This window comes from Petaurus breviceps, unplaced genomic scaffold (assembly GCF_028583685.1).
Source record: "Petaurus breviceps papuanus isolate PSGF00001 unplaced genomic scaffold, PetGlider_PUasm1.0 177, whole genome shotgun sequence".
Classification (NCBI taxonomy): Eukaryota; Metazoa; Chordata; class Mammalia; order Diprotodontia; family Petauridae; genus Petaurus; species Petaurus breviceps.
The window spans coordinates 3,618,854-3,633,264 of NW_027185776.1; the positions used below are offsets into that span (position 1 = coordinate 3,618,854).

General features: G+C 40.5%; 1 protein-coding gene across 1 annotated transcript in view; it reads right to left on the reverse strand.

The window, feature by feature from the left end:
- OTUB2 (OTU deubiquitinase, ubiquitin aldehyde binding 2) overlaps nucleotides 1-14,411 on the reverse strand; it is a 54,504-nt gene that overhangs the window by 24,479 nt on the left and 15,614 nt on the right. Inside the window, exon 2 of the mRNA XM_069086063.1 lies at nucleotides 13,906-13,990. Within this exon, the coding sequence (XP_068942164.1) occupies nucleotides 13,906-13,990 (85 nt within the window). The remainder of the gene's footprint in view (nucleotides 1-13,905; nucleotides 13,991-14,411) is intronic.

Sequence of the window (14,411 nt, forward strand, 5' to 3'; positions counted from 1 at the left end):
ACAGAGCTGAGATTCAAACCATAGTTCTTCTTCTTCTTTTTTTTTTTAAAGCAATTGGGGTTAAGTAACTTGCTCAAGGTTACACAGTCAGTTATTTTGTGTGGGTGTTAAGTACCTGAGGCCAGAACTGATCCCGGGTCTCCCAACTCTGGGGCCAGCGCTCTTACTCACTGTACCACCTGGCCGCCCCTTGAAGTAAGTTCTTCTTCTAGTCCTGCCTAAAAATCTTTACTACGTTGCCAGTAAAGGGTAGTAAGAACAGTATCTACTAAGTTCCCTGCCACGTAGGCTAGGCTAGTTTTTTTTTTCTCCAAAAGGCAGGGCAGCTATTCAAGAGCTTTGGTTTAGGAGGATAAGATTCAAGCCATTGTGGCTTTCCAGTAGGCTAGTGAATAAAAAGGTTAGCCCATAAAAGGTTGGTGCCCTTCAGCTTGATAGATGCCCCATTACCTGTTAAGTCACAACACCCTTCTGATGCATTATAACTTACTGAACAGACATATTCCCGTACAGAGACAAGTGGGGCTATGTCCACCTAAACCGGTTCTGTAGCTTTACTGAGGCTAAGTAAACTTCCTTTTGTTAACTATTATTTGGTCCAAGAGTAGTTTATTTCATTTCAATCCAGATAATGAACCACCAGACCAGCCTCAGCCAGGTCTGACTTTTAAAACTGTTGTTACACCAACCACAAACAAATGCTTTAAACCTGGAGAACCTTTAACATAGCATAAGATTAATAGTTTGTAGCATTTCTTGGGCCTCCCCTAATTCAGATTTGGTGACAAACTCTGACCTGGGACAGGGTTAAATTTATCTCTGCTATCTTTAAAGAAAGGATTTGTTATGCAAAGCAAAAGTATCAAAAAAGATTAAAAGGGAGAATTTTAAACTGATTTTGACAAGTTTTAAAGGAATTTAGCATTCATTTGTTGCTATTTGGTTCAACCCCACAAAGCAAAGTTTATTGAGTACTTATATGCCAGGCTATGGCACATAATTACTGGGATAGGTTTGGGGAACACAAAGACAAAGATGAAATAGACCTTGATTTAAAGGAGTATATAGTCTGTTGGGGGCAGGGAATGCACACACGTACATAGGGAATAGATAAATACCAAGTTAATTGGCAGGTAGAGGAGCACCTACAGAAAGGGCTTGATCTGGGAACCCATGGTCAATTTGATGACGTCTCCAATTAACTTGATGAGATTACAGGGCACGGACTTTTTCATTTGGAGGAATCTAGAAAGTATCCCCAAGGAATATAAGTATACACTGGCACTTGGTTGATAGGACTTAAGATAGTGGGATGACAGAGACTTGGGGACAGGCTGTTATCCCTTACCATCTTAAAAATCTAGCCATGCAAACATTTATGCCCTTTTTCCTCTCTTGGACTTGAGAGATAAACCAATGTATATTAGAGGAGACCTTTACTAGGGGGAAAAGGGAAGAAGGTCTGTTTCCATGTAAGTCTCCTCCTCCCAGGAGCAGCTGACGGTGATTCATAGCAAAAGCACACGGCAGAGGGAGACATGTGTTTACATATGATGGAAGAGGAAGGATCCTAAAAGTCCAAGATTTTCCCAGTTCAAGATACCACAGCAATCAGGTACCGAGGGAATTACTCTAAAACAATAGTTCTCAAACTTTTTGGTCTCAAGACCCCTTTACATTCTTAAAAATTATTGGGGACCTTCGAAAGAGCTTTTGTTTATGTGGATTCTATCTACTGATATTTATCATATTAGAAAATGAAATGGCTCAATATTATTACTGAAATAGTTTTGATTCCACTCCCCTACCCCCCAAAAAAAGGGTCTCTGGACCCCTCCTGAGGTCCTTGGACTATACTGAAAATCAGTATTCTAAAAGCATGTGGCAGAAGCAAAAATGTGCATTCCCTTTCAAGTTAAAAAAATTACCAAATTTGAGAGTTTAGTGATTAAGCATTCTAGAGAAAGATTTCCTGATTTAGCAATCACACCTATGTGGCAAAGCAGTGAGTGAGTTATAGGCTATGGAAAGGGGATGGCTTATACAACAGCTCCAAAGTATGTCTTTCTTCTGGAGGAATCTAATCCACAGATTAAGTACTATGAGTATTGAAGGAACTGGCTTTGGATTTAGAAGGCCTGTGTTTGAAAACTAGCTTGGCCACCTACTAGCTATGTTACCCTTGGGCAAATTACTTCCCTTTAGTGGGTCCTCTTTGTTTCAACTATAAAATGAAAGGCCTCAATTTACCTGGGAGTGAAAAAGGGGCACCAGGATAAATTGGTATGAAGGGCCCTTTTGGGCAGAAGTAGCCTTCTGCTGCTTAGGCTCATTGGTCTAAAGTCCTTTCCAATTCTTTCTTTCCAGAAATTCCCATGAATTTCTCCCTTCAACAAACCCTGGACCCCAGAGTCTAGGGGAGCTAAGCAGTATAATGGATAGAGCACAGACTTTGAAGTAAGGAAGGCCTGAGTTCAAATCCTGCTGTAAGATATTTACTAGTTATGTGACCCTAAATTACCTAAAGGTATTATTACCTAAAGGTAATTCACTTATCCTATCTCTGCCTCAGTTCTCTCATCTGTAAAAATGGAGCTAAAAGTTGTTGTGAAGATCAAATGAGTTAACATATGTAAAGCATTTTGCAAAACTTAAAGTTCATTATGATAGTAATAATAAACATAATTATGGAAAAGTAGACATAGACCAGGTCATTCAAGTGACTGCTAATTACACCCTCATGCTATTTAGATGCTATTTATGCCACTTAACAGAGGAAGAGGCAAAGAGACACAAATCAAGTAGGGCTTGCCTGCAAAGCACATAGAAGGTAAATAAATAAATACTACTAATAATTGTTTTATAATAGCACTTGAGTTTTAAAATGCTTTAAACCACCCTATGAGGTAGACAATGCAAATATTATTATCTCCATTTAACAGGTTAGACAAGTGTGATGTAAAAGGGGTGAAATGAGCCCAGGGTTAGCATGATAGTAAGAGAATTGCCTGGGATAAGTTTACACAGAACAACCATTAGAAAGTTTAGATCTCTTGAGGACTAAAGTCTTTTGCTTCAGACAGTTGCCAGGAACAACTCTAGGAGCTACCCAAACGTGGCCCAAAGCCCACATTAAAATATGCCTGCGGAGTGGCCCGGTGGCGCAGTGAGTAAGAGTGCCGCGCCCTGCCCCACCCCCCCCTCGGCATCTGGAGATCCGGGATTGGTTCCGGCCTCAGATACTTGGCACCCACACAAAATAACTGGCTGTGTAACCTTGAGCAAGTTACTTAACCCCAATTGCTTAAAAAAAAAAAAATGCCTGCTTCACCTTCCTTGAAGTCTGAAAGAGCACCTTCTTGACTTCTGCTCTGAGTCCAGTCACCAACATCTTTCAAAGAGTATGATGCTTTAAGGGCAAACTTTCAGGAGGGGCTTCTCACCTCCAAATGCCAAAGGCCACATGGAGGGAAAGGTTTATTAAGAAATGAATCAGGGGCAGCTAGGTCGTGCAGTGAATAGAGCACTGGCCCTGGAGTCAGGAGGACCTGAGTTCAAATCCACCTTCAGACACTTGACACACTCAATAGCTCTGTGACCTTGGGTAAGTCACTTAACCCCAATTGCCTTGCCTTCCCCCCTCCAAAAAAAAAATGAAAAACAAGAAGTGAATCAAATTAAACTTTCTGTTCATAGATATTTTACCCGTTCCTCTCGTTAATTCCCTCTCCTACTCACACACTGAAATATGCCTTAGCATAGTGCTTGGCACATAGTGCTTAATAAATACAAACTGATTGACTGATTGCCTCGTCACATGATGGTTTTATTAGCCTTGGAGATTATCTAGCCTAGCCTCCCAATTTTTATAGATTTGGAAGCTGGAGAGTTGCTCAAGGTCATATGGGTACAGCACAGAGCCATAATCAAAATCTACTTCTTTGACTTTAAGCCCAGCACTCTTACCAAGGTAAGGTCTGGTTTAAATGTTGCTTCTTCCATGAGGTCTAGCTAGATTCCTCAGAAAGAGTGGTGAGGGGTGTTTGGTGCAGGCAGGATAAAAGCAATGAAGGGGAGAGATTATAAGGCAGTCTCAGTCCAGAAGGGGAAATGGAAGAGTTCCACTCCAGAATTATGCTATGGTGAAGGATGGTCTATGTCTGCGGTGAGAGACCCCAGATTCCCAAACTTTATAATGGGTTTCATATTGGGGTGAGTGGCCACAATCCCTGGGACTGCATCTATCCTAGAGGAAGGTATAATGTGTCTTGTTGAAGGCCACCAGCCCTCAGGAGGCATAAACAGAAGCAGAGACTGGCCTGAGAAGCAGAGTGAGAACAGGGACAGACAGGACTGGGCCTGACGGCTTAGGATACAAAGCTACCTTTACCATTTGGCATAGCTTTTTTCATAAATTGATATTTTTAGGAATGACGCATGGCAGAATTCAAGGAGAAGGGAAAATGAGACAGAAACGGGACAGAAGGAGCGCAAATTTGGTACCCTAGAAATAATAACTCTCCTAAGGGATAAAAATACAACAAATAAATTATGAATATTTTCCATGATATGTAAATTCAGAATAGACTAGTAGGGGATAGATGTGAGGAGGAAGGCAAAGTAAATGAAAACTGATTTGCCCAAAGTCACAAAGATAATAATCCAACAGATCCCCCCAAATCATTAGTACTTTTGTGCAGTAATAACAAAAAGCAAGAAAAATGATAGACATCGCATTAAAAAAACCCCAATAACTATAAAACACACGAGGATAGACTATTAGAAGGGTGATAAATGTAGATACTAAACACTCTAATTATGATGGGAGTTGAAAGTTTAGTGAGAAAGACATGGAGCCAGGTCCGAAAGTCAGGGATATGGGTAGAAGAATATGGAAGGACATAACAAAGTATTAGCACCTGATTACTGGTGAATACCTTGTTATTAACTTTCTCAACACAAAGTGAAATTTAGGCAGTCCCTTTACTCAAATGACACAATTTCTAAACAATCTATATCAACAGCTATTATCCACCTGTTCTTAACACCTCCCCAACTCCTTTTAACCCCAACTTTTACTCTTTCTCCTACTGGAAGTCTCTGCAAAGTATCTGCTCCCCCTGGAAGCTACTGGAGATCCTGCTCCTTCCTCCCTGGCCCCACATGCTAGAGGCCATGTCCATTCTTCCCTTTGCTTTTCCACTTTAGAAATCTCCTTCGATGACCACGGCGGGCCCCTGAGGGAGCCAGGCCAATGAGGCCAACAGGGACAAAAATTCACAGGCAGAAGGAAGCTTCTTCAATGAATGGGCTCCTGATATTTCCTGATAGTATAACTCTCCCTCCTTACCAGTGCTCTATTGGCTTAGTCACGCAATATATCTAAGCTCTGCTCTAGCATATATCATTTCTTAGGCCATCACCTTCATGGATGCTATCATTTCTTAGGCCATCACCTTCATGGATGCTATGCTAACCAGAAATCATCATCTGGAGGACTGAAAACTTTTCATATGGAGTCCCATTGCTCTGACTGATGGTTGCCTCAGTCTCCTCCTATGCATCTAGGCCTAGCTCTAGCCATGCTTCACTTTGCTCTGCCTGGCTATTTCCTCAACAGAGCTGTAATTCCAGGAGCACCCACCACTCCCCTCACTCCCCTTTCCAGAAGCAAGGAGTTCAAATCAACTCTGTCATTGCTCCTAGAAAGAGTCAGTCTACTCCCTTTGTGGCTCTATTCACTATCTCTGTAACTTTCACAAATAAAATATCCCTCCATGGCTACCGTTGTCCTCTATATGTTATCTTTCTCTAACGGGCAAATGTAAACATCTTGAAGGCAGGACCTGTCTTGCTATCTTTACAGCTTGGCACATGGTAAACATTTAACATTCATTCATTCATTCATGCACTCATTCTGGGTAAAATAGACTGTTGTGGGCTAACTTAGGAAACTAACCACTATGTATCACTTTCATTCTTATGGGATAATACTTTCTATATTCCACATAACTAATATACAAATGTTTCTAATTCAACCAATATATAATTTCCAATTTTAGAATCATAGAACCTGAGTTGGAAGGACCTCAGAATGTGGTAGTCCAATCTATAGCTAGAAGAGGAATCCCTTCTACAAATGATTATGCATCCACCCTTGAAGCCCTCTAGTGATGGGGTGTCCACTACTTCCTGAGATGACTCATTCTTCATTTGGCCAGTTCTAGTTGTAAGGATATTTTTTATCCCATAGAAGCAAAAATCTTCCTCTAATTTTTGCCCATTTTTGCTAGTTTTGCCTTCTGGTATCAACCAAAAATCCTCTTTCATGTGAGAGTCCTTTCATAATACTTGTATACAGCTTTCTTATCTTGACTAAGCTTTCTCTGCTTAAGGCTAAATGGCACCACTCCCTTCATTCAATCCTCCTATAACACAATCTTCAGTCCACTTGTCATCCTGGGTACCTATCTCTACCTCCATATCCAGATATACTCATTAACAACTAATCAATGTCTTTCCCACTGTGGCATTCAAAACTGAGAACAGATGTGGTTTGATAACATTAAGGCACTATGCCTCCCTTAATTTGGTCCAAGGTCAAGTTTGCCCTTTTTTACTGCTTATGTCACACTGATAATTCAAATATATACATGACAACATTTCATATCTTCCTTGTAACATTTTTAAACATTGAGTTCCTTATGATACCAGTGTCCTCATTTGCTGTTTGAATCTGGTACATACCAGACAAGTTGCATATCAAAATTTTTTTCCGGTAGGTTGAATAATATTTTCCCATTGACATACAGAGTGTCTCAAAAGTCTTATTGCAGTTTAAATCTTTAAATAGCTTAAAATACTGACAGTTAAAAGCTGAAAAGTTCAATAGCTAAAAGCTTTAATAGCTTTTAACTGCACTAAGACTTTTGGGACACCCTGTACAACACTCTCTAAAATGTTTTTCATTTCCCAATTAGTGGATCTTCAAAGAGCAGCAATCTTTAGCACTATTGATTTAAATTTAAAAGAGTATTTAAATTAAAATAGGTTTTTAATTTTTTTTTTACTTTATATACAGCCTCCTTGGGTAAAGTGTGAGGCAGATAACTGGTGCAGTGGTTAGAGTGTTGATCTTGCTTTAGGAAGATCTGGTTTCAAATTCTGCCTCAAACATTTGTTAACTGTGTAACCCCAAGCAAGTCACTTAACCTGCCTCAGCTTTAGTTTTCTTCTCTGTAACATGGAGGTAATAACAGCATTTACCTCACAAAGCTTTTATGAGGAACAAATAAGATAGAGTATGTAAAGTATTTGTTAAGTCTTAAAGACCTTTATCAATGCTAGCTATTATTAGCTATTAAATTGAAGACTCTATTGATCATTGAAATAGCCCCTTGATTTCTGATTTTTGGAAATCTACATTTTCAAATATTCTATGTCTGAAAAACTGGGTCCATCTGTACTTTTTTTTTCTTTTTTGCCCACAGAATCTCTTGCATCCTCCTTGGCCCAGCTGTGGGGCCAGCAAGTCATCACAAGCCCTTGAGTTAGCCTTGTGAACTCGGCTCTAAAGTCTTTGTATTATCAACTCATCAGGAGGCATAACTAAGGCTGATTTCTGGTCCCGAATCTTTGTCCAACCTGCGTGTCCTATGTTTCCTCTGCTAAGATGTGGGTCTTTTGATCCACTTTTCTGACTGGGTATCTAGCATGAAAGTGTAGAGTTTGGATTTTAGACAATTACTGGGTATCTTTAAGTTCCAAAGGAACGAGGCCTTTCCCAAAAGGGCTACTAAAAGTCTCTAAACCTGCCAGCCTATTTTCTAAGAAGCCAGGATAAGAGTGTGCTGGAAGGCAGAATCCTGTGTTTCCTTGCCAGATGCCCAGCTAATGAGCTTTGTGACTCATGGAGAGAGCAGCTTCAGTCTCCAGGAATGTCAGGCTCTCTATCTGTTAATTAAGGTGAACACCAACTGGCTAGCCCAGGTTCAATCCTGAGGATATAGCCTGGTAGAATAATAATAGGTCACACTTATATACTGTTTGAGGTTTACAAAATATTTTCCCAATAACCCTGTGAGGAAGGGAATATCAGTGTTATTACCCACATTTTACAGATGAGTTAATTTTGAAGTTCAGGGAGGTCAAGTGATTTGCCTGGGCTCACAGAGCAAATTAATGTCAAAGCTGGAATCCCAACTCAACTTCTCGTGACCCAAAGTGCAGCATTCTTTCCGTGACACCATGCTACTAGACTAACCCTATTAAAGCATAATGGGTTATTAAAGGGATCGGAGTGTGTCTCACCCTATCCCACAGATGTAACTCATAGTAATATTGTAACCATAATAGCCTAATATATATGGCAGCTTCTAAGTTTTAATTCCCATATTCTCCTTCTACCACATCGTCGTCATCATCATCAACATCATTGAGTACTATTGTTGGTTTAGGGAATTCTCAGTGTGGAAACTCTTTCTACTAATGTAGATTAAACAACTTAGGTTTTTTTTCTAATGTTAACGTCTATTTTTTCTTTATTTCTTTTTGAATTTTCTTTTTCTTTCCCCCCTTTTTTTCTTGCACTTAACAGTGTTTTTTTCCAATTACATATAAAGATAATATTCAACATTCATTTTTTTTTGTCTTTTTGGAGGGGGGAAGGCAGGGCGATTGGTGTTCAGTGACTTGCCCAAGGTCACACAGCTAGTAAGCATTAAGTTTCTGAGGCCAGATTTGAACTCAGGTCCCCCTGACTCTGGGGACAGTGCTCTATTCATTGTGCCACCTAGCTGTCCCCTCAAAATTCATTTTTGTAAGACTTAATTTTTCTCTCTCCTTCCCTTCCCTCCTTCCTCCCCAAGACAGCAAGCACTCTGATATAGGATATACATATATAATCATGTTAAACATATTTCCACATTAGTCATGTTGTGAAATAAGAATCAGAACAAGAATGAAGAGACAGAAAGAAAAAACAAAAAACAAACAAAAAAGTGAAAATACTATGCTTTGATCTACATTCAGACTTCATAGTTCTTTTACAGACTTAAAACATTGACTGGTGACTTGCCTGTGGTCATGGTGCCCAAATGTATCAGAGGCAGAGTTTAAAGTCAGGTCTTTTTTCTTGTTCCAAAGCCAGCTCCTCTATCTAGCCCTTCTACCCACTGTTACACTGCTATCTCAGCCTTATAATTGGATTCCTTCAGCTTTCAGAAAGTGTCTGATTTAATACATTTATTTTGTTGTTTTCAGTCATTTTTCAGTCGTGTATGACTTTATGACTCCATTTGGGGTTTTCTTGGCAAAGGTACTGGAGCAGTTTGCTATTTTGTTTTCCAGCTCATTTCACAGAGGGGGAAACTGAGGCCAACAGGATTAAATGACTTGCCCAGGGTCACACAGCTAGTAAATGTTGGAGGCCAGATTTGAACTTAAAAGAGGAATCTTCCTGACTCCAGTCCTGGCACTCTATGCTCTTCCCTAGCTGCCCTTAATAGGTTAAATGCCTCACCCATTTCCCCTTTATATGCACAAATACATTTTACTATTAAATTGGGGGGATCTGTTTTTATTTTTTTCTTTTCAATTACTTGATGCTTTCACTCCTTTTTTTCTCCTAGGATAATACCCATAATCTCAGTATTTTTTTTTCCTCTTCAGCTATACCCCCTAACCTAGGAGGAATGAGAGTATGAATGGATTTGTGGAAGATAACCATCAAATTCTAACTACTGGTAGTAGTCAGAATATTTGAATAATAAAAAAAAGAATATTTGAATAATCCAATTTGATTTCATTCAATTATTCTGAATTATTTGAGTATAATATTTTAAAATGCTAGAATTCTAGAATAACATTCTATTAGGATAATAGAATTTTAGAGTTGAAAAGTATCTCAATCCATTCATTTAAAAATGAGGAAACCAAGGCCCATAGGGGGAAATTTTTTGACCAAGGTCATATAGTCAGTCAATAAACATTTATTAAGCACCAGACACTGTATGTCAAAAAGCCAGGAAGTGAAAACAGGTGCTAAGGTGGATGGAGCACTGGACTTGGAGTCAGAAAAACCTGAGTTTGCATTCTCCCTCAGACATTTAACTAGCTGTGTGACCTTAGGCAAGTCAATTAACCTCTCTCAGCTCCAGTTTCATCATCTGTAAAATGGGTATGATATCCAGAGTTTTTACCTCACAGGATTTCTATGAAAATAATTCATGTTAAGTGCTGGTTTTAAATGCTAAATATCATCATCCATCATTATCGCTGTTATTTTATCTAACCTTAAGTACAGTGGTTTTCTCACCACACCACACTGTCTCTCACTATATTATGCTAATCCTCTCTAAGGACCTGTCCAACTGACAGTTAGTTAAAAGTCTCCTTATTTAGTCCTAGGAAGGCCCTTCTATGTAGATGCTCAGCAAATATTTGTGCAATTGAACAGACATGCCAACATCATCCTCTCTTTTTACCTTTTTTCTTTCCTTTGCCTACATTCTCTGCCTTGGCAATCACATTCACTTTCAACTATCACCTCTAGGCAAATAACTTCTAAACCGATGGTACTGGTGTGTTCATTAGTTTAAATCATGTCCAATTCCTCATGATTCCTCTTGGGATTTTCTTGGCAAAGACACTGGAGTGGTTTGACATTTCCTCCCCCTCATTTTACAGATGAGGAAAGTGAGACAAAAAGGGTTAAGTGACATGTCCAGGGTCCCAAAGCTAGTAAGTGTCTGAGGTCAGATTTCAATTTAGCTCTTCCTGACTCCAAATCTGGCACTGTATCTACTGCACCACCTAGTTACCCTAAAATCTATACCTCCTACTTAATGCCCTGGCCTCTCCACAGCTAGCTGGACCAACATCTTCAAATATCTACACAGTATCTCCACCTAGATGAATGAATGAAACAGCATTTAAGTTTTTACTATGTGCCATGAGACACAAATGCTTCCATGTGGTAGCCCTTCAAATATTTGAAGATGGCTTTGGTACCCCAAGTAATTTCTTTTCCATGTGACATACTGCCAATTCCTTCAGTCAATCTCTCTGAGATATTATTCTGATTGTTCTTGTATGGACAACATTTTGTCGGGGGGCCTTCTAAAGCACAGCATCCAAAGCTTAATCAAATATCCCAGAAATCAATTCTCTCATCTGTCCAAAAATCATCAGTAACTACCTGTTGAGTAAATTAGAAAATCTATTTCTGCCTCTGTTAAAGGCAGATAGATGGTGGTGTGGTGGATAGAGCATGAAGACTTGAATTCAAAACTGGTCTCAGACACCTACTAGTTGTGTGGCCCTGGGAGAGTCACTTAACTTCTCTTTGCCTCAGTTTCCTCAACTGTAAAGTAGGGATAATAATACCAAACTTGAAGGGCTATTTTGAGGATCAAATGAAATAATAATTATAAAAAGATACTTAGCACAGTGCCCAGTGCATAGTAGGTGCTATAAAAATGTTAACACCCCTCCTTCCTTTTTTTCCCTTCCCTGTCACCTAGAATTCAAGGTCTTCCATAACCTGGTACTACCAGATTTCCAGCTTTATCTCATAGTATACCAGCACCTAGCAGAGTAACTTGAACATAGAAAGAACTTAAATGTGGATGGAGTTCAGTCAAACTAGGCTACTTCTATCCCTTGAGCAAATTCTGTGCTTTCCTGCTCCATGCCTTTGCCCTTCTATGTGCCTTATCAGGAAATGTCCTCCTTTTTCCTTTTTGTATCTTCAATTCCTATTCATCCTTCAAAATTGAACTCAAATGCCACCAGGGACCATCACCAGTCATCTTGACCTATGTCTTGCCACTGCATGCTGATGATTGGAGGAGAGTGAGGCTGATGACTCTGCACAGCTCTGCCTCACTTAAATCCAAGTTAAGACATTACCCTCCTGATGTCATTGATCTTCTCTGAGAAAAACAGACCAACACCACCAATAACAAATACTGCCTCTTCCAGAAAGTATCCTTGATCCCCTATCAGTAAGAACCACTTGGACTTCAAATAGGTGTTCTCTGATCTACTTATTTGGTGGCATCTTTATTTGTGACTGAGGCTGACCGCTTCCCACTCGAGTATTAAATTCCATAAAGACACAGATTCTCTCTTAACGAAACGTATTCATCCACCACTTCATACAGAGCTCCATACATACCAGACGATTAACTGTTCGACTGAAGACCTGAGTAAGTACAGGAAATACCCACTTGATGATCTGCCATTTACTTGGGAGTACTACTCATTTGTATGGTAGCATGGTTTAAGAACACTGGCTTTGGAGTTCCAAAGGATCCAGTTCTAACTCTGTTACTCAAGAGTTTTATGACCTTAGGCAAGTCATTTGATTTCTCTAGGTCTCATTTCCTTATCTATATAATGAAGGGTATGGAATAGATGGCGTTTAGCATCTCAGTTCTAAAATTCAATGACTGTTTGGAACCTTACCTACTTCTGATCTGGGCTACAGCAGATAGAAGATGCAGCTTCCTTTCTGAACTTCAGGTTTGTCTGTTACTTTCTATTCCTTCTAATATAATCTCTGTTTATGCCGCTTCTTAAGCAAGTCCTTTTCCTGTGTTTCTTGCTAACCTCTACTCTTCCTTCCCTTTTCTCCTTTCTAATTACCCACATACAGTCTCAGTCCGAGGTTATGATGTGGTATGCTAAAAAGGGGCTTCTGGAAACTAGATTAGACTGCCTTTTTCTGATGCTAATATTACGAGGGGTTGCCTGGATTGGGAAACCAGGAAGAACTGGGATCAAATCCCCATTTTGACTTAGAGGCTGTGTGACCCTGGGCAAGTCATTTAAATTCTAGTTGAATCAAGCTGAGGTTCCCTACAACAATGAACTCCCTAGTCTAGTCCCTATCCTTGAGCTAACAGATAAGCTAACCCGATACCTTAACACACATCTTAAATCACCTGGATTATTTTTTCTGGTTTTACATTCAGGTGAATGGGTACACAAAGGGCACCCTTTTGCCCTAAATGCTCACTATTTCTGTAAGCAAAGGAATTAGTGTTTAATCCCTGCCCTCTGACTCCAGTTGAACACAAGCACCCACCAAGTCTCCTTGAAAATTCCTAAGACAAGCATACTGCAAGCAGTGGTCAGGATCTGACTGACTAGTTTACCTCCCGGCAGTACCATCAGTCCTCTCTGTCCTACAGCAAACAGCTTGGGTGATTGACTCTTTGGGCATGTGATTACTCACATCCACGCTAGGGCAGGGCTTGGAATGTACTATAGCTTGAACTGTGCCCCTGACCCCCTACATTCCTCTGGGCTAGAGAAGGTGACCTCATAGGCTGACCCATTCATAGGCTTTTAGGGTTGGAAGCGTCCTCTAGAAAAATCCAGGCTTCCCCATTTTACAGATGACAAAAACGATTCTCATAAGGGTAAAGTGACTTGCTCAAAGTCCCTCAGGAAGTAAATACCAGTCATGATTCGAACCGGTTTTTCTGATTCAATGTGAGCACTCTTTTCTTATACCCATTTTAGAAGCTAAGGGTGGAAGGCAAGGAGAGTGAATCACCCCCCTTTAGTCTCTCTTCATTCTCCCTGCCTACCCCCAACCCTGCTCTCTGGTCTCAGGGGTACTTCCTATACTCGCGCCCTGGCTATTATTGACACTGGAAATGTGAGCCCCAAGAGTGGAATCCAGTCCCTTTGCAGCTGCAGCTCCCCTCAGAGGAGGGGTGGAGAAGAGTGGGGCTCACGTCTAGAAAGTATGTTCAGCAAAGATAAATGCAGCCTGGCTGTTCAGGGGTGGTAAATACCTCCAGGATCACCCAGACTCTTGCCAAGGGTGTTTGGGATAGGGGTAAACCCTTTCACAGCCCTTCCACCCCCACCCCCTCCCTGGCTCCAACGCACCAAACCCTTGAACTTGTCTCTCGATGGGAAGGAGGAAGGGGTAGGCGTCTCGTTCTTGCCCCAAAAGAAGTGTTGGGGAATGTGCCTGAACACGAAATAAAAAAGGCATCAAGTCAAACTTAAGTTGGGTGAAATCTGGTTTGAAGGTATTTCGTTGGGTTTAGAGCTTTATCCCTAGCACACAGTAGGTGCTTGGTATATGCTTAATAAATTGATTCATTCATGGAATCGGATTTAGAGCAGAAAGAAACCGTAGAGTTCAACTAGTTCATTCCCCTCTGTTTTTTTTATAGCTGAGAAAACTGAGGTTGAGGGGCCAAATGAGTTGCCCAAGGTCATACAGGGGGTAAATAGATGGGTCGCCATTCGAGGCCAGGTACTCCAGTTTTCGAGCTGACTCCAGATTGAGGGTTCTTTCCCAAAAAGGCTCTCCTGGGGTCAGATAAATTTTCTGGGGGGAGGAGGGAAAGAGGGGGCGGGGCACCCTGGAAAGCTGGCATGGTAAG